The following is a 19,426-nucleotide window of genomic DNA, read 5'->3' as shown; positions in this document are numbered from 1 at the left end:
AATAGTTTTAGACGTGAGGCTTCAATTTCAGCAGGACAACAATGAGCAGTAAATCTTAGGTTAACAGCTGAAATGTATGGGGCATGGATGTGATGCATCACGTAGGCAGGGCGGAGCGGGAATTCTTACCTGCCAAACAGACTCCGTATGTGTAGCATGTGGTTGCTGCCAGCTTGCTTTGTACATATTGAGTTTTGTCAAGTGATAATGCAGTTGGTTATACAGGGTTTGGAAGTGTAGGCTATTATTAAGTGGTACTGAATTAATTAACTGGGTCGTTTTAACGACAGCATACATTGATTTGATTAATTTATTTTAATGTGAAATGTAAAAACACCCACAAGGTTGCTCTGCTGCATCACATTGCCCCTGGTACAATGAGGTATTCATTTTAATCATTCTTAAACTGGCTGTAATCATTTTAAACACAGTTCTTTGTAGTTTTTAAGCGCAGCTTCCGTGATCAGTGTAGCAGCTTCAGTGGATTATAATGGGCGAGCTCTACTGTGGGAATGCTGCTGCAGACATGTTGGGCCATGTCCATGCCCCACGAATTTCAGCCATCAGATCAGGGACCTGCCATTAAATATACCATAAGGTCTAATTAAGGCCTGGTGCAATTATATTTTGATCACTGGATTCTCTACTGGATGTTTTTCTCCACTGTTCTCTTCTACTGTTCAAACTTTTTCTACAGTAAATTTTTGAGATCTTCTGAGATTTTAGAGACATTTTCTGAGACATTATAACCCCACTACGGCAATACAACATTAGCAGCTTGACAAAGCCAAAACATGAACAAGCGTAGAGAGGAGAGCAGCAGAGAAGGAAAGCTTTAACAGCAGAATAAATAAACCAGAAAGTTAAAGTTTGCAACCAATGAAGCAAAAATTACTGAAAACTGGTGGTAGCTCTGTGTCTGTGTGCATATAATGTGTGTGTGTGTGTATTGGTGTGTCCATGCATTGCGAAAGTGTGCTGAATGAAGAAGGTTGCTGACCACTTTCTCTCCCTATCACACAAACACACACTCAATTTTCCTGTCTCCATCTGCCTTTATTCTTGTACTTTGATAAACAAACAGAAATACCTATATGTATTCATTTCTTCATGACTCATTTTTTTGATCACCTACATTACATAAGAAGTAATGTATAAGAATAATGAAGATGGACAAGGAAAAGACAACGTGAGGAAAATGTGCCAGTCAATCTGGGTGTGGTTCAAGCAGATACTGTGGCAAACTGGACAGGTGTCTTCATGAGCAATGACTAACGTTTACAACTACGTCATTAAATTAGCAATTGCTGGTTGCACTGACTTAGCAAAAACATTTTACATATTCCTTCTAGCTGAATTTGTGCTGGTCTATGACAAATATTACCGCTGGCACAGGTAGAAGCAAAGGCTGCAGACGAGGACAGACGAGTCCTGCAGCTGCTAACCCTCCTAAAATAATTTCATTACTATGCACTTTAGCATCAGCATAATGACAGTGCAACACCGCATACAAAGTAACTGTTGAATAGTATATAATATCTAATTTGCAATGGCAACACATCTGTTCACACCTGAGCAGGTCCTAAATGCATCATTTGAGACTTAGGAAAGGTACGTTTATGACTGAAACTCTCTTGATATGTCAACAACTACACAGCTATGATTAGAATTTGCTCTTACTTAAATTACCATGAGGATGAATGCAGAAATGGTCTATCAATATCTGTAAACCCTATAATCAAATAAGCCTGTTATCAATATTTGCCTTAAAACCAAGCGCAGTAATATAATACTACAAAGCAGAGAGGATATCTGAGAATAAGATGTAAGGAGCAAAGATCAATGATGAAAAGTTAACAACCAATTAGGGGTGTCCCCAACGAAGAATTTTCATAGTCGAATCTGATTTGACAGATTTTAACCTTTATCCGACTAATCGTCGAATCATGTTGTTTCATCATGATCATTTGTGTCAGTTTCCACTCCAGAGAAAAGAGCTAAAACACCCAAATAAACAAATTTAATTCTTCAGTTGGCATAATAAGATAATAATAATAAAAGTAAAAGGGTTATCATTTTATCTTTATTCCTTTCACTTCATCAGGGTATGATGCTCTAGATGAGTGCAGTTGCACTGCAGCCTCGTCCATGTCTTTAACAGGAGTCATTTCTGACTCGTCAGAACTTGCCATTTCATTCAGAAATAAACATCCAAAAACATCATCAAAAGGTTTAGAAACAGTTTTCCTTTTTTCTGACATCAAGTTACTTCATTAATCAACTCAGGTTCATACAATTTCATCCAAACGGACAGTGCGTCACCGCTCTCAATTGTTTGGCCACGTCGGAAAAAAAGTATCCAAATAAATAATCAAGAAAACAATCAGCGATGAAATTCGTTTCAAGACACTTCAGGTAAACGAATATTCCTTCAAAAAAGTTTGATTTGAGAGCACATACCTTCTCCTAAGTGTTTGTTTGTGCACTCCGCCACCGTAAATCATCACTACATGATTCCCGAGCGCTGCACCGCTGCTGCTCACCGCTCCCTCAGGGGATGGGTCAAATGCGGAGAACAAATTTCACACACTCAGGTGTGTGACAATCAGTGGAACTTTAACTTTAAATCACTGTAGGCCTCGATGCTGCTCCGATGGTCCTGCAACGCACTCACTCACCTCAGCTATTTTTGGATCGAGCAACTGGGTGATTTATTCATGCATAGTAATGATAATGCCTACTGATTAAACGCATGCATCATTTTCAGTTTTTTATTAACAGAAATTAGGCTGATGTTTGTATCAAAATAGGCTATATATCATGAATTACTAGAAAACAAATACATTCTTTGTCAAATCAAGATGTTCAGCAGCAGTGAGCACCCCCATGTAGTCAGAATGGTACGGTCTTGTTTCATAACCACATTTTGCGACGATTTGACGGCAAGACTGGCAGTCGAATCAGACTTCTCCGAAATGAATCATCGTCTATTCAGGGTCACCCCTAAAACCAATACACAACAATAAACTCTGGTCCTTATGACGTGACGAGTACCACTTGAGCACAGTTAGTGTGTTTTTAATAGAGCAGAGGGTTAGAGGAAAACAATAGAAGTAGTGAAGTACTGATGTATATGTTGTGATTTTTCAAGTCTATCTTAGCCACATGTTTATAATGACACTGAGAAAGTCATCTGTTACTGTAATCAGCAGTCTCTTCCTAGCATAAAACCAGTGTAAGAGATAAGGAACAAAAAACAGTCTTTGTTTCTTGTGATTCGTCTGGCAGTCTTAGTTAGTCAAATAACATGGGTTTTTTTAGGACAACATTCCCTCTGTGTGCTGAGATACAGTGTATCACAGAGAGCTCTCCCTTGCCGCTAGACCAGTGATACTCAGCTGAGGATGCCGGGTCAACACTGTCTCTGACACTTGGTCAGTGGCCTTCAGCGTCTGACATCAACGTACTGAAGCATCCTTTAGCAGTGGTGTGAGAGGTACTGACCTTTTTTTGATGCTTTGGGTAACTGCCATATTACAGAGTGAGACAGTTTGGAGTGGGTGGGTGGGATGGGAGGTAGATAAGCGAGTTTAACCCTGGAACCCGCCGTTTAAGTCCCGTGTACAACCAAAAGTCAGTTAGGTTATTTTGATAACAATGCAGTGTGCTGCTATGTGTAGCATATTAGTGATGTATTTCACATGATGTTACCTTACATTACTAAAAAAACATACTTACAACATACTATTTTAGGTTAAACCATGATGTTTTTTAAAACCTAACCATGAGCTTTTGTTGTCTAAACCTAAGGAAGAAAACCTAATAAAGTTTTTTACCTGTGTTCCAAGTTTATTTTGAAAAGTGACTATATGCTTGGAACAAGTAAAAACTGTAAATTTCCTGTAAAATTAGAGGTTATTTTGGAAAGAGCCAATGCATGTAATGAGCATAAACTGACTCAAAGTGCTTGTACGTCCACAACCAACGAAGGAGGGAAACCTAGCATGTTGTATTCCAATGTTTAGGGCCACTGACCAAACAATGGTATTTGACAAGATGGGAGTGAGAATGAGTTGGCTGGATGGCGTGCAGACCATCTTACTATATAATGACGAAAACTCTGTGTGTGTATGTGTGTGTGTGTGTGTGTGTGTGTGTGTCTGTCTGTCTGTGTGTCTGTTCCACGTTTTTCCTCCTCACTGACTTGGTCAATCCATGTGAAATTTGGCACAGTGGAAGAGGGTCATGGGAGGATGCGAATGAAGCAATATTACATCAATTAGTCAAAGGGGGGGCGCTATAGCAACGGATTGAAATTGCAAACTTTGAATGGGCATATCTCATGCCCCATATGTCGTAGAGACATGAAACTTTGCACAGAAATGCCTCTCCTCATGAAGAACAAATGCCCCAAGAACCCATAACTTCCGGTTATATAGATTTTCCACCATTTTGAATTTTTTGAAAAACACTTCAAATCGATCTCGTCCTAGGAAGTTTGACCAATCTGCATGAAACTCGGTGAACATAATCTAGGGACCAATATCTAAAGTTCCCTCTTGGCAAAAGTTGGAAAACTTACTAAAACTGAGCTTCTATAAGGCAATGAATATTGTGGAGGGCGTGGCTCATCACATAAAGGTGTATAACATCTCAAGGGTTTCACCAATCACCACGCAACTTTGTAGGCATATGACCACACATAATCTGAGGGGAGCCCTCCATTATTGACCCCATCAAACAAAATGGGGGCGCTAGAGAGCTAATTTCTCATCTAGGCCTAACCGCCATATCGATTTTTTTCCTAAACTTGGTAGATATGTAGAACAGGACGCCTCATGGTGACTGGAGAAATTTAACTCTAATTGGCAACTGGGTGGCGCTACAACAACAGAAAAATGCTTAAAAATGACTAAAATGCGACCGATCGCTGTGGCTCCCCCTGTGGCCGAATGTTTGTTTGTTTTTTCCCCTAATTTTTGGTATGACTAAGTCATGGTATGGTATGCTGTACATAATCACGCAAACTGTCAGTGTGTCATTCTGTCAGTCAATCATTCTGTCTATCCCACCTTTTTTTTTACTCACTGACGTGGTCAATCTATGTGAAACTGCACATAGGCATTGAGGATTGGCCTAGGTAGAAGGTGACAAAGCTACCAATGGGTATGGACTAATTTTTTTAATTCACAATAAAATTAAACTGATTCACACTGGGATTCGTTTTGTACCTTGAATGTACATAAGGTGTCAGAGTGCATACAAAATGATCAAAATAGAGTCTGTTCATCAAAAAAACAAGTGCCAAGGAAAGATTCCTCGGACCCCCATGACTGAGATCTGGGCTAATAATATTATAATTATTATTATTAGTGTTTGTTCATTAACTGGGCCCCCGGGCCTCCTGTTAAGCAAAAAGTGGACCCAGGGCAAAGCACATTAAGCCCTACTCTAGACAATCAGCTGTAGTATTAAGGCAAGTCTGTGTGTGTGTGTGTGTGTGTGTGTGTGTGTGCGTGCTGCAACAGTTTCACTGTGTGTTATAAGGGTGCATCCGTGTATTTGTTTTTATAGCTATAGCCTTATTGTAAGTCGCTCTGAATAAAAGCATCAGCTAAATGACTGTAATGTATCTTGCCTTGATTAAATACAGCAATACTTAGTGCCATAATCACTGTACTCTATAATTAACTGTATCATCTAATGCAGGTGCATGGTTGCACATGCATACACATGCATAAGCCGATACAAAAGTGTGTGTGTGAGGCACACTTCTGAGTGAACACACACAACTTAATTGTTCAGACATGCACCTGGCACACTATACACACAAAGTTAACACATCGGTTTATGTCTTCATTTAATGCTTATTTTCACACATATATATTTTATTAGATACACCTAACTAAAGCTAATGCAACGCAATACAACGGCTTTGTGTTAAGAGTGCATTGTACTGAAAGGTGTTTCTAATCTTCTGTCCACCCCCACTGATATAAACGGGGACACAGTGCTTACTGGTGAAATTATGAAGCAAAGTCTGTTGACAGTGCACAATAAACCAATTTATCTGGCCACAACAACAAGTACCCCAACAATGGTGATGGAAATTATCAAGTGGAAGTGGCAATTACCTTTTATTTGTACATTTCACAATCAGTTGAAATGTGTATTTGCCACAAATCTTTCCTCTAACTGGCAACATTGCAAAGCAGTTCCTCTTTTGATGGCATGTCCTTTATCACTATTGTGCTTGTGTAGATTAGATTTCTAACCTTGATGATGTTGGCAACCTTTCAATTCCCTTAGATATAATATTGCAACCTTATCTCCATATGCCAGCTATTCTGCCTCAGGAATTTAGATTTATTGATACTGTTCATTCAGGATGCACTGTGATGTTTGAATGTTATATTAGAGTGCAAAGGCCTGGATGGTGGATACACAAATGTTTTCTTTCAAGTATTGGTTTACAGTTTTTTAACTTAACTGCAAACACAAACTCCTGTATGTAGATTGAAACAGGTTTTGTAGCGGTGAAAATGTATTCCAAAGTTTATCTGACGCTAACATGAGGCTCTAGCAGTCTGAGTTAGTTAAATTGACAAAAGACATCAATCAAAAATCAAAACAGCATAAGAAGAGATCAACTTGATTCGTCTAACTTAGATGACTGAAGCCTCATATTCACTTCAGATAAACTTTTGAATCAGTTTTTACAGGGAATGTTTTCTGTAGACTTTGTCCCTCATCACTTAAAAGAGCATAAAAACAGGAGGAATTATCAAAGCAAGCAAAACCACTACAATTTTCATGTGGGCATCCAACTATTATTTTTATTTTTACAGACTTGAAAAATTGCGAACATATCCATCTTATCTTGGCCCCAGCAGAGTTCCCAAAACATATTTTCCTAATAGGAACAGTTGCAATTTATATAAGATAAAACTATCTGGGCATTTGCATTTTAAAATCCCTGTGTGTAAAATTAAAATTATAAAAAAAAACAAAACATAAAATTAAAAATATTAATAATACGAAAAAGTTTGACAACAAAACAGTGGCACTACTTGAAAAAAAAGGCACTGTGGCTGACAGTAATGCAAGTTGAACATAATGGCAGATGTTCATTAAGATAGGTGAGGCATAAAAACAGTGTCCTTCAAACAGAAGTGGACTTGAGGAGAATATCTAATGCACCGAGTTAAGAGGGCGAAATACATAAAAGTAGATTTTTGGTGTGGATGGTACTTGACCTGATGGAGGCCTGAGGAGGACAGAAATGTTTGCACCCTGTTCTAAATAAATATGATAGCATGAAGTTTGTGATCTTCTCAGGGAACTCATTAATTTGCTGAAGTGTGGGTCACATACAGAGTAAAAAATCTCCCTACAGGGATCGAAAACGTATCACTCAACTTGTGAAATTGGAGGTCCAAGTGCAGCTTGAAAAACCACTTCTGCAAATGCCTTGTGTGCAGCAGCATCGGTCGATACACGGTGAGCTGCTGACACGGGACCCGCAGGGTACATGACAGGAAGAATGTCAATGGTTGGCCCTGCTGTACCCTCTGACCTGACTCCATAATGGCTCTCTGTCAGGCTCTGACAAATTAACTCAGCACCTTAAGATAGAATATTTCTTTTTTAAATCTTTATTAGATGAAAGACTGGTTCAAGTGTGGGTCAAAATCAAGAGGATTTGTAAAATGATGATGGACTTTGGCATTGGCAAGTTGTTAAGTTGTTTATCCACACCTGTGACAGAAGTGCCTTCTGATCTGATGCCCCTAATGGCAGGATGATATATTTTCAAAAACCATTACAAATAAGTTGAAAAGGGTATTTTCTGTCAGCCTCATTTTTATATTCAACTACATGTTTTCTAACATTTACACCTCATGACCACAAGCATTAGCCGAATGGATTTACAGCTACATCTTCTTTGTTTACCTCCACCCTCCCAATCAATAAGACTGGGGACTGTAGTAGGGATCAACTGCTGCTGAGAAAGTCCCAGCGAGAAAACACATTTTTGACCCCTGACACCAGATAATAAAATGTCACAACTTTATATACAAGAGTTCAGCACCAGGATCCAACACTCTTTTCTTTCACTACATCCCGACTAACCAATCACATCTTTCCTAGTGGCACCCCAACGCTCATGACAAATGCTCAGACATACTAAATAGGGGGCGGCACGGTGGTGTGGTGGTTAGCACTCTCGCCTCACAGCAAGAGGGTTGCCGGTTCAATCCCGGGACTGGCGACCCGGGTGTGGGAGCCCTTCTGTGCGGAGTTTGCATGTTCTCCCCATGTCAGCGTGGGTTCTCTCCGGGCACTCCGGCTTCCTCCCACAGTCCAAAGACATGCAGATTGGGGACTAGGTTAATTGGTAACTCTAAATTGTCTGTAGGTGTGAATGTGAGCGTGAATGCTTGTTTGTCTCTATGTGTCAGCCCTGCGATAGACTGGCGACCTGTCCAGGGTGTACCCTGCCTCTCGCCCGATGTCAGCGCGACCCTCTAGAGGATTAAGCGGTTAGAAGATGAATGAATGAATACTAAATAGGTGGTGGATTTACAAAGTGTACGCCTTGAGACATTGAAAATAAACTGCAGAATCAAATCCTCTACCCGTAAGACTGTTTTAGAAAGGTAACTGATCATAAACTTTTGAATGTGTTTTTACAAAAAACGTTTACTGTGGATTTGTCCTCCATCACTTACAAAAATGTGAATATCAGAATCAGAATCAGAAATACTTTATTGATCCCCGAGGGGAAATTATTTATGTTACAGGTGCTCCTTGCAAGAGAGGAAAGATACGTGAAAATATGAGAAATTTAAACAATAGTATTTACAAATATATAGTTAAATCAACAGGAATTATTAACAAACATAAACGTAAATATATATATATAGATATATAGATATAGATATATATATGTTGTAAGTTGAACAAGATTATTTACACAAACAGAATATATACAGTCAGGGTGAAGTGGGGTTATTGCACAAGTTACATTAGATTATTGCAGTGTGTGAAAAAGTCTCAGGGGCCACAGGCAGGAATGATTTCCTGTGGCGCTCAGTGGTACATCTTGGTGGTATGAGTCTCCCACTGAAAGTACTCTTGTGCCTGACCAGCACATGGTGGAGTGGGTGTGAGACATTTTCCAAGATAGTTCGTAGCTTAGACAGCATCCTCCTCTCTGACACCACCATCAGAGAGTCACACTCCGTTCCCACAACGTTACTGGCCTTGCGGATCAGTTTGTTGAGTCTGTTTGCGTCCGCCACCCTCAGCTTGCTGCCCCAGCACACAACAGCATAGAGGATAACACTGGCCACCACAAACTCATAGAAGATCCTGAGCATAGTCCGGCAGATGTTGAAGGACCTCAGTCGCCTCAGAAAATAGAGACAGCTCTAGCCCTTCCTGTAGAGAGCGTTAGTGTTCTTAGCCCAGTCCAGTTTATTGTCAATGTGTACCCCCAGGTACTTATAGTCCTCCACAATGTCCACACTGACCCCCTGGACGGAAACAGGGGTCACCGGTGTCTTGGTCCTCCTCAGATCCACAGCCAGTTCCTTTGTCTTTGCCATGTTGAGCTGCAGATGGTTCTGCTCACACCATGTGACAAAGTTATCCACAACAGCCCTGTACTCATCCTCATCACCCTTGCTGATACATCCAACTATAGCAGAGTCATCAGAAAACTTCTGAAGATGGCAGATCTCAGTGCAATAGCTGAAGTCCGTGGTGTAGATGGTGAAGAGGAAGGGAGAGAGGACAGTCCCCTGCAGGGCCCCGGTATTGCTGACCACTCTGTCTGACACACAGCGTTGCAAGCGCACATACTGTGGTCTGCCAGTCAAGTAGTCTACAATCCAGGACACCAGGGGGGCATCCACCTGCATTGCTGTGAGCTTGTCTCCCAGTAGAGCTGCACGTATGGCGTTGAACGCACTAGAGAAGTCAAAAAACATGACCCTCACAGTGCTCGCCGGCTTATCCAAATGGGTGTAGACACGGTTGAGCAGGTAGATGCACTGCACCAGTGGTTATTTACTAGAACGGCAAGCCCACCTCCTTTGCGCTTACCGCTCTTGGTGCAGTCCCGGTCTGCCCAAACAGTCTGAACGCCGCTGATGGAGACGTTGTTGTCGGGAATGTCCTGGTGAAGCCATGTCTCAGTGAAGCACATCAGACTACACTTCCGGTACTCCTTCTGACTCCTGGCGACCGCTGTCAGCTCGTCCATCTTATTTGCCAGCGACTTCACGTTGCCCATGATGAGAGAGGGGAGACATGGCTTATATCTTCTCTTCTCTTCTCCATAAGTCTTCGTTGTCTCAACCCTGCTTTTTTCCGCCGCTGTTTACTTCTTCCCCTGCATCCTCTGTGTGTTTTCCTCCACAGTTCAGCTGGTATCTCCGATGTTCCGGCCGCCAAGCCAGCCGGCCTCAGCGCGATCAGCTGATCTCTGGAGTAAACAATGCGGCCATGAAATTGTTGCACAATGTTGCCGGCTCCGAATGAAATAAGTAATTCCAGAGTGAGGAAAACGAGTACAACTCTTTCAATCAGTATGTTTGGAGAGGGCGCAGTTTCAAAATGACAGTCACAAAAAGCAAGCACAAATACCAAACATAATAAAGCAAAAAAGTAAGACAACTGAGAAAACAAGCAGGAGCGACTGCAACAGGCTGCACGTGTGGGCGCATGCGCACTGAATCACATATGCGTATGATCAGTATGAGTAACAGTTTATGATCAGATTCATTTTGAACACAGACTAAAGGGTAGAAGATATTATTCTTAAGATTGTGTTAAAAAGAAGAGAACACTTTACACAAGTAAGACATTACATCTGAGGGTTAGGGTTGAACTTTATGCTCCAGGGAGACACGACTATCATAAAAGTGACAAACAGAAGAACTTTAAGCTAATACTAAACTGCAAGTCTATCTTTTAATATCACTCACTCACAACCTGAGTAATGGCCGTAAAAATGTTTACTTTTCTTGTTAACTGTGGAAAAAACATAAAAAAAAAATACTCAGGAACTTTTCAAACTACACTGTCAGCTTTTTTTACTCTCTGCTGTTCATCTACTATACGTGGACTTTGTTCCAAACAGGCAAGGTTTGGTCAAAATACTGTATATGTCAACATTTGGCCAACCTCTGATAGTAAATGAATGAGGACTTTGGGGGAAAAGGGTTCCTCGCTTATATAGTGGAAGACACAGGGAGAGAGTTCCTGTATGAGACAAGCTTTTCAATTTCAGAAATATATATTTTCACATTGTTGACATCAGTCATCATCACATTGAGTGGGATGGAATAGAGTTACTGCTACTGACGCGCAGCTGGGGCTGGTACGAAGAGGCCGCAGATGCTGGGTCAGCCCTTCTTCTATATATGAGATTGCAGCACTCCCCACACACAAGGTCCGAGGGCAGTTGGAGGGGTGGCTGTGAGAAAAAGATATATCCTGCCTCCTCTATGCTCCTCTTTGTGAACAAAGAGAGAGCAGTCAGCTCCTCTTGGCTTCATCCCACTGTCCATGTGGGCAGCCTGATGGGTTCATATCAGCAAGTCTTGCACCATTCGGCCAGAAGCTGCGAGGAGGAGAGGATATTAGGTCAGCCAGCTGACCACTGCCCTCATGGAGCTCAGACGGAAAAGAGGCAGCAGCAGGATAATTGGAATCCGCTCATATATTTATGTAAAAACACAAGTTACATTCTAATAAGCAAAAGCGGGGATGGTGAGTGTGATTCAATAGCTACTGACACTCAGCTGGAGCTGAAGGAAGCCTTACAAGCTGAGCTGAAGCTCTGCCTGCAATGACACACACCAGGGAAACCCTGAGGGCACAAAAGAAGGCCGACCAGTGGTCTCATTTTAGCACTATGCCTCCTGTCCTCAGTCATGTCCACACCATTCACAGAAGTACTAACATCAACAGAGGAGCTGAGCTGAGAAGAGAATGAGCCTGCACCTCCCAGCTTAGTCGCTTGCACTAAATGACAGTGAGAATAGAGTGTGCCAGTAAACCTGGAACTCTGTTAGCGCTTTTAGCACTTCCGGTTCTCTCGTCTAAAAGTCAATACATTTTTTGAATGGGATTTTGGTAAAATGCCTCAAATAAGGTTTGTGGTTAACAAAAGCTTAAGCGAGTTTCAGGTTTTGTTCTACAACATAAAACACGTCAGTAAATACCCTACTTGTGAGTTTTGAAGCTTTTACGTGTCGTAAAAAGGGCGGTTGCTAACAAGTTGCTCAATATGACTACAAACCCTGTCGGGGACATTAAACGTCATCACCCCTGAACAGACGAGAGTGCTGGCAGTCCGCCATTACAGCTTCTTATTTAGCTTAAATAGTCCGATTTCCCCATTATGCAATGTTTTTAAAATAAAGCGGCCAAAATCAGTTGAAAGCTTAGTGGCGGTGATGTCAAGAGTCATGGGACCGTGGAGTAGTCATCTAGTCCGTTAAAGCCTAATGTTAGCTTTTTACTTCTTGCGCTTGCATTTAAGGTTCAAATGCGGTATGAAAGGTGTTCATATGTGAAGATTATCTCGCTGAACAAAACCTGTAAGTATCATAAACTTGTGTTAGCCACAGAGCTTATTTTTTGACATAATCCAAAACGCAATGCAAAAATCACATTCACTTTCTCTTCCGGGAACCAGCACGATGCTAAACTTCCGGGTTTTGACGTCAGCCCTGGCACACTCTATAGGTTCACTGTGAGCACTCACTGCACTTAAGGCCAGAAGCTCTGGAAGAAACTAATGCACCTCTCCACTACAGATCGTTTATATTTAAGGGCTTGCAGCGGACAGAACAGCTGATATACACCTGGTATGTTTGGGTGGCTGTCCGATAATGCAGGTGCTGAATAACTCTGGGGCTAATTAACACCAGTGACAGAGCCGCCAAACTAGCAAAGGGTACGTAGCTGTCACCTCACTTGCCTCTGCAGTTATCTATATTAACTTTTTTTTAAAAAAATTAATCAATGTAGACCCATAATAAGCTGCAACAAACTCTTGAGAGTTGTGCCCCACTCAGCACCGCATTTAACACTTCAAACAGACTTATTGCATGAACACAGGGCTGGATAACTTGGTGTATTTGCTTTTAGGTGATAATGCAGGTGGTAGTAAAACAGCAAAAAACATCAAACAAGAGCAGTGATTTAGTGGGAGGACCAGAACACATTGTCCCTCTTAGCAATGGAAGCAGCAATAAGCAGCAGGTGACTTGAGATGGCCCGGAAAGGCAAAACACAGGTGAGTCACTGGGACACTTCATTTTCTTGTCGTCACACCACAGCTGTAACTCTGGAGAGAACTGGAAAATTTTGATGCAGCTGTCATTTCACCTTAAGTAAGGCCTGCAGTCAGCACACTCTGGTGGCTCCATGACCCCAGCAGGAGCCTGCATTAGACCAACAAGTCAGCAGGGGTCCAAGGTGGAGTGCTTGAAAAGCTAGATTTTTATTTCACCTATGCTCAAAATGTCAGCAGGGCTAGATTGAAACACTGCCTTCTGTTTCCCCAAATATTTTTAATAGACCCTCTACAGTTTCTAAAGAGGATGTTACAAAAAGTCAATAAACTAGTTATTTGAAAGACTTTGAGGTTTTCAATTGATCTATAAACTAATGCATTATACACACATATGAAGGGTATTAAGAGCTAAATAAAAGCATAAATAGTTAGGGCTGCCTCCTGTTTTCTCTTTCACGAAGAAAAATTGCCCAAATTTGCCCAATGCCCTCATTTTTAGACAATAAAGAGCAAAAGTTGCCATCATGATGAAGAAACATAAGATTGTAGGAGTAGTTGTTTTCATTGTTAACCATTATTGCCAATGAAAATCCTTCTGAAATGACCCAGACATGTTCACAAATTAGCTAATGTATTAAAATTGTATTCATGTCATATTTATTAAAGTTTGTTCACACCCTGTAATTTTATTCTAATGAAATAGCCAGAGCAAATGTAATGTTAACTTGCTAACTTACCATTAGCTATAGATGAGTTGACTACCCATGCTGCCACTGTATCCAACGTTATGTGGCAAATTCAGTGGTGGGATAACATTAGCCCAGAGCTGTTATCTGCAGTCAAAACATACTAAAAATAACTTTTTGAGCATGTTGAACTGTGTTTTTCACAGAATTAGATTCTATATTTGTGGTTGTGGTGGCCCAAGGGTGGGTGGGGTTGGTGGTGGAAGAGGCACAGAGGTACATGGACCTTCAGTTAGCACCCTCTTGGCACCCTGTAGCAACTCAAATATAGCCAGTGCTGATACCTGTATTAGCCTAATTGCATAAGTTGAAATAGAAAAAAAACATCGACTAAAACTAATGACTAAAATGCCATGACTTTTTAACAACTAAAATATTTTGAGTTGTTATCAACTACAGCTAGACTAAAACTATGGAGGATTAAAATGACTACATTTCTCTGGGTTTGTTGGAAACATTTGGGATAATCATTGTAATGTATAACATCATTAATAAAATAAAAAAGCTTTGAAAGATCAGCTTTACTTTTTATTAGGGAATTTTGATTCCATTTCATCTGTTTAATCACTTTCTCAATTTTCAGTTGTAGCTGTTCAAACTCATTTCACAGACTTGACTTTTTGAAAGACAGTCTGGAAATTAACATTTTAAAGAATCTAATAAATCTGTGTTCTAAAGTGGTTTCTTGAGCCAGCCTATCTTAGGAGCGAATCGCACCACGGTTCAGAGGGGAAAAGCACAACACGCGCCCTAACATAACCCTCTTGGTCCCTCTGGCTAGTTGTGGATCTAAAACACAAGCAGATACAATTATGCAGGTGAGATCAAGCTCTGCCAAAGAGCTGTTTTAATAACACCTACTCTAAATATTAGTTAATGCAATCAGCATCTGTCATACAAGGAGCATCATGCTGAACCGATTAGGATGGTAATTTGGAGTTTAGTTTTGGGATTTGATTTCACAAAATAATCTGTATGTGCTGTATTAATATATCAAACTACACTAACCTAAAGGCAGCTTATATGCCACTAATAAACATCACATGTCACGACTAACAGTCGTGAATTTTCCAGATGCATAATTAATCTGATGAAAAGTACATGGTCCATTCATGAACATACAATAGAGTACACCTCAATATAGTGTTTCTATCTTTAATACTAAATTTATTTTCTTACATCTATATTCATTTAGCTCACATAAATACCTTTACAAATAATTGTCTTTACTGCAGCCTTGGCATTGCAAACAATAAGAGACAGAAACCTGGTGGTAAAACTGTGTGTACAAAAAGAAGGCATACTCTCCGTACGCCTCCACACAATCCCACCACTCTGTGTAGTCTGCAGTCTACACTTCTCCTCCTGCCAGTTAAAAAAAACAATTTTACTCTTAACACTGACACATGATACAGCTATATCATGTTTTCAAGGAAAAACCCACTGTTGTCCATAACTGCACCACCATCCTCAAACACTACTTGGTGCATTCCCAGCTCATCCCTCCTACACACAAGCACAGCACTATGAATAAGCTTCTCACAGTTTGCCAGATCTGTAGATGCTGTTCTGCCGTTTCTCCAACAATGTTACAGTCCTACAACTCACCAAATAATGGTGCTGCCAATTCATCAATGACTCATATTTTTCCTGCAATTTTTTGTTGATCAACGGAAAAATGAAGATTTAAATAATCCACTGGATAGTGCTGTTTAACCTAATAGTTATACACTACATCAGCATCCTGGCAGTGTTGCCGTTTTCAGCTGTTGCGAAAAATTGCAATGAAGATTTTCAGTGTCTGAAGAATGTTGATGTTGCATTCAGGCCGAAGGATGTTGCTTTGTGTGTTCATGAGCTCCAGCTCTTCATAGTCACAATCACGTCGTTTTTTTAAAGAAATAATTGTTGGTTCCTAGTCCTGTACAATTACAAAGCAAATATCTTTGGAATATGAACAGTCACACTAAACAACACATTTGAGGACGTCACTTTGGGCTTTAGGAAATTGCGATGAGCACTTTTCACCATTTTCTGATATTTTATAGACCAAATGATTAATCGATTATTCAAGGAACGATTAATCACTGATGGAAATAATAATTAGCTGCAGTCTTTTATCTTTGATTTATTATTACAGACTCACAGAGAGACAGACTATTTTAGGATTCAATTTCCAATTTTGGGGTCATGATTCTATTAAAAATGTGGTCTTGAGTCCAACTGATTGTAGGCCCCTTAACATTTACCATTATAAAAACTATATGTGTCTGCACTTTCTACTTTATTTGAGTTTCATTCGCACAATTTACTTTAATTCAATTAAGTAAAAAACAAACAAAACAAAAGCCATTATCTTTTATATTGACATTAAAAAATATGTAGCAATGAACTTAAAAAAGATGGTAAAAAAGTGTATCTAGTATGGGTAATTTCACGCTTTCAGTCAAAAATTAGTGGCCAAGTGGCCAAGATTCAAATCCTTGCCTGTTCCAACTGTGTAGCATCGGAGTAAGCAAGATTATTAATGTCCAAAAACTGATTTTTGGAATTTGCAAACTGATCCTGAACTATAAAAATAAAAGAAAAAATAAATCTCTCCCACCCATACAGATTATATCATTTGGCCCATGTAGGTCTATACCGTCTGTATGTACTTTCTTTTCTGCTCCTTCTCATTGTTCTTATGTCATTTATTGTCATCAGTAACCATGGACCACCATCCTAACAGCTTCAACATTACCCGAGAAAGATAACACAGTTTGAAATGCACGGCTTATATTACATGTAATACAGAAACTAATTTCTGTCCTGCCATTCTGTCCATCTCCAGATTAAATCTCTACCCTTTGCAGCAAAGTACTTTTTAGCCTTTTCATTTTGCTATAGGCCTTCTAGAGGCCTGCCTCTCCTCCTACTGTTCTGTGGTACATAGGTAAAACAGAACAAGCCTGGTGTGCTGTTTCAAAAGCCTGCATGGTTTAACAAGAGCCTCTGTAGTGTTGAATGTTCCTTGATAAGCTCAAGGCCATGTAGCAGACACATTTAACCATTTCTGCTGAAGAAAATACTAAAAATTACATTTCACAAATTTATATAATACAGCCTCTAACATCATACTCCACTATTAGTCAGCTATAATTTTGATGTAAACAGGCTCATACGAGGAATCCTGCTGATACTTTGATTAACTAGAAACAAGGAGACTGAAAGTCCAAGTGCTACAACATACTGTATGGTGACAATATATTGTGGTGTAACTGCTGTGCCCTGATATTGCATGACACACACAAACTGCACTGTATTCTTCACAAAGACACATATTATTGCATAGTTTACATTATTACAAAGGATACCTAGTGTCAGTGCTTTCAAATGTAGAAATTTAACTTATACTGCACTTAACAAAAGTGGTGTCTTCTGTTGGCTTCGTCCTGAACTATGAACTGTCTTCATCATGATCTAAACTGTGTTAAATGCTCCAGTGGAATGTGTGACTGATTACGTTTTTAAAAGACAATAAAAAGGCTTTTCTAACCATTGCTATGTCAAAGTGTCTGCTTTGTTAAATCTCAGTTTACTTTGTCCAACTCCTTAAGTCACCGTGAAAAAGAGTAAACCATGCACAAAAATGGGTGTCCTTTTTTAACCTACTTATCCGATATGACAGAAAATCCCCTCAAATTAAAGCTGACACTCACTGTTCTTTGACTTCACAGTCACTGTGTCATTTCCCATCTGGGGAAAAATAAGTATTCAACGAAACATGCCGTTGTCCAAATGTCAAGTTTTTGTTCAGAGGAGGTACATGAGGTACACGCAAACTATGAGAGTCAGAGTGGTTCAAAGAGAAAGAGGAAAGAGACAGCAACAGTAGAGCAGGACGGAAGATCACACTGTAAATGAAATAGTCTTTTCTTACCTCATTTTTAAGTTGCCGGGCGATGGCTGTCCATCGTATACTGATACAATATCAAAGTCTTCCTCCAGCGCCAGCGTGACGAAGGTTAGCTGGATTCGGTTCCTCTCCCCTGTTATTATCAGCCATGTACAGTTGGCGTAGTTGGGATAGCCGTGGGGGAAACCTGGCGACTCTATGGTACCATTCAGTCCTTGGACTACACCACCACAAGACTCAGCTGGAAGAGAGAGACAGGACAAAATCTTATTAGAATATTAAAGATCTCAAACCTGCATCTTGCCTTAAATTATGTCATTTACATGTAGAATCACGCATTTCATTCCTGCATTGCATACTTAAGATGTCAAGATAAGCTTTGGCCTTGAGTCTTGTAACGTTCCACATAGTTTAGGACGAGAAAATAAAGAGTGAATGTAGAATTATACCACTGTGATGAAAATTAATTACACTTTTTTTTCTTTCTTTACTTATAGCCTCCAAAACTTATATAAATAATGCAAGGAGTTGTGTTTGATACACAGTTATTCAGTGAGGACAGCTTAAACATGTGCCATGTGCTAAGCCAAGTGCTACAAGGCTAACAAGCCGCTGTCCTCACATGCAACTCCAACATAATGCAACACATGCCTCACAGCCTCCCATGACACTCAAGCATATGCCGAAGCTTTCATGCAGTGCCTGAATATAACTACATACTGTATATATTTAGATTTCATAGCACTAACCCTTTAATCCTGACAATATTTGTGCTGTGATCTACTGATCTCGGACCAGATATAAGCCCCCATGACAGATACACTTACACACAAACTACTCCTTACTGTATAGTGATGTTTTAACAGCATGTACCATGTGATCACATTGCTCACTCATTATAATTCCATGACATGAAAGACTCAAACATGAAAACGTGCAGGCATAAGACACTGAACATAGAATTTACATGTTAATCTTGTACATTAACTGTATTGACATGCAAATGCACAAATGCATGAATACAAAGTCAGGCAGCTCATCTGCAGCTTTTTTTTTTTTTTGGAGCAAAATATATGGTAGAAAAATCATGTTTTATTCACAAAAAATATCTTCTAGAATGTAAAATGCACATCACGCTGTACGGATTAAATTCTTAAGTGTATCACACAGATTATTAGTGTTAAGTGTTTCAGTGAAATCTGTATGTACCTGAAAAAGTGTGGTTCAAGTATGATTAATACTTTGCAACTAAATCCACTTGTTTTAAAGCAAGATAAACCTTATTGCTGTGCCATATAAATGTCTCTGTTGACACTAGTATGGGGGGGGTTCTGACCCAGTGTAAAGAGTAAGTGCTTATACTCTTCCACCATCTTTACTTTCCCAGTGCTATTTGAGCAGTACTTTGGGCACTCAACAGTCCCACTGGGTGTCACTGGCCGCTGAATACTTGCATATGCATGTAAA

The 19,426-nt window shown here is 40.0% G+C and overlaps 1 protein-coding gene across 2 annotated transcripts in view; it reads right to left on the bottom strand.

Annotated features, from left to right (window-relative positions):
- The window catches only part of LOC125906310 (CUB and sushi domain-containing protein 1-like), a 537,329-nt gene that overhangs the window by 392,034 nt on the left and 125,869 nt on the right, over positions 1-19,426 (bottom strand). For both annotated transcript variants that reach the window (XM_049604892.1, XM_049604902.1), the window contains exon 2: positions 17,984-18,200. In XM_049604892.1, coding sequence (XP_049460849.1) covers positions 17,984-18,200 — 217 coding nt within the window. The remainder of the gene's footprint in view (positions 1-17,983; positions 18,201-19,426) is intronic.

This window comes from Epinephelus fuscoguttatus, linkage group LG2 (assembly GCF_011397635.1).
Source record: "Epinephelus fuscoguttatus linkage group LG2, E.fuscoguttatus.final_Chr_v1".
In the NCBI taxonomy this organism is placed as follows: Eukaryota; Metazoa; Chordata; class Actinopteri; order Perciformes; family Serranidae; genus Epinephelus; species Epinephelus fuscoguttatus.
This window is presented reverse-complemented; position numbering and strand designations above follow the sequence as displayed.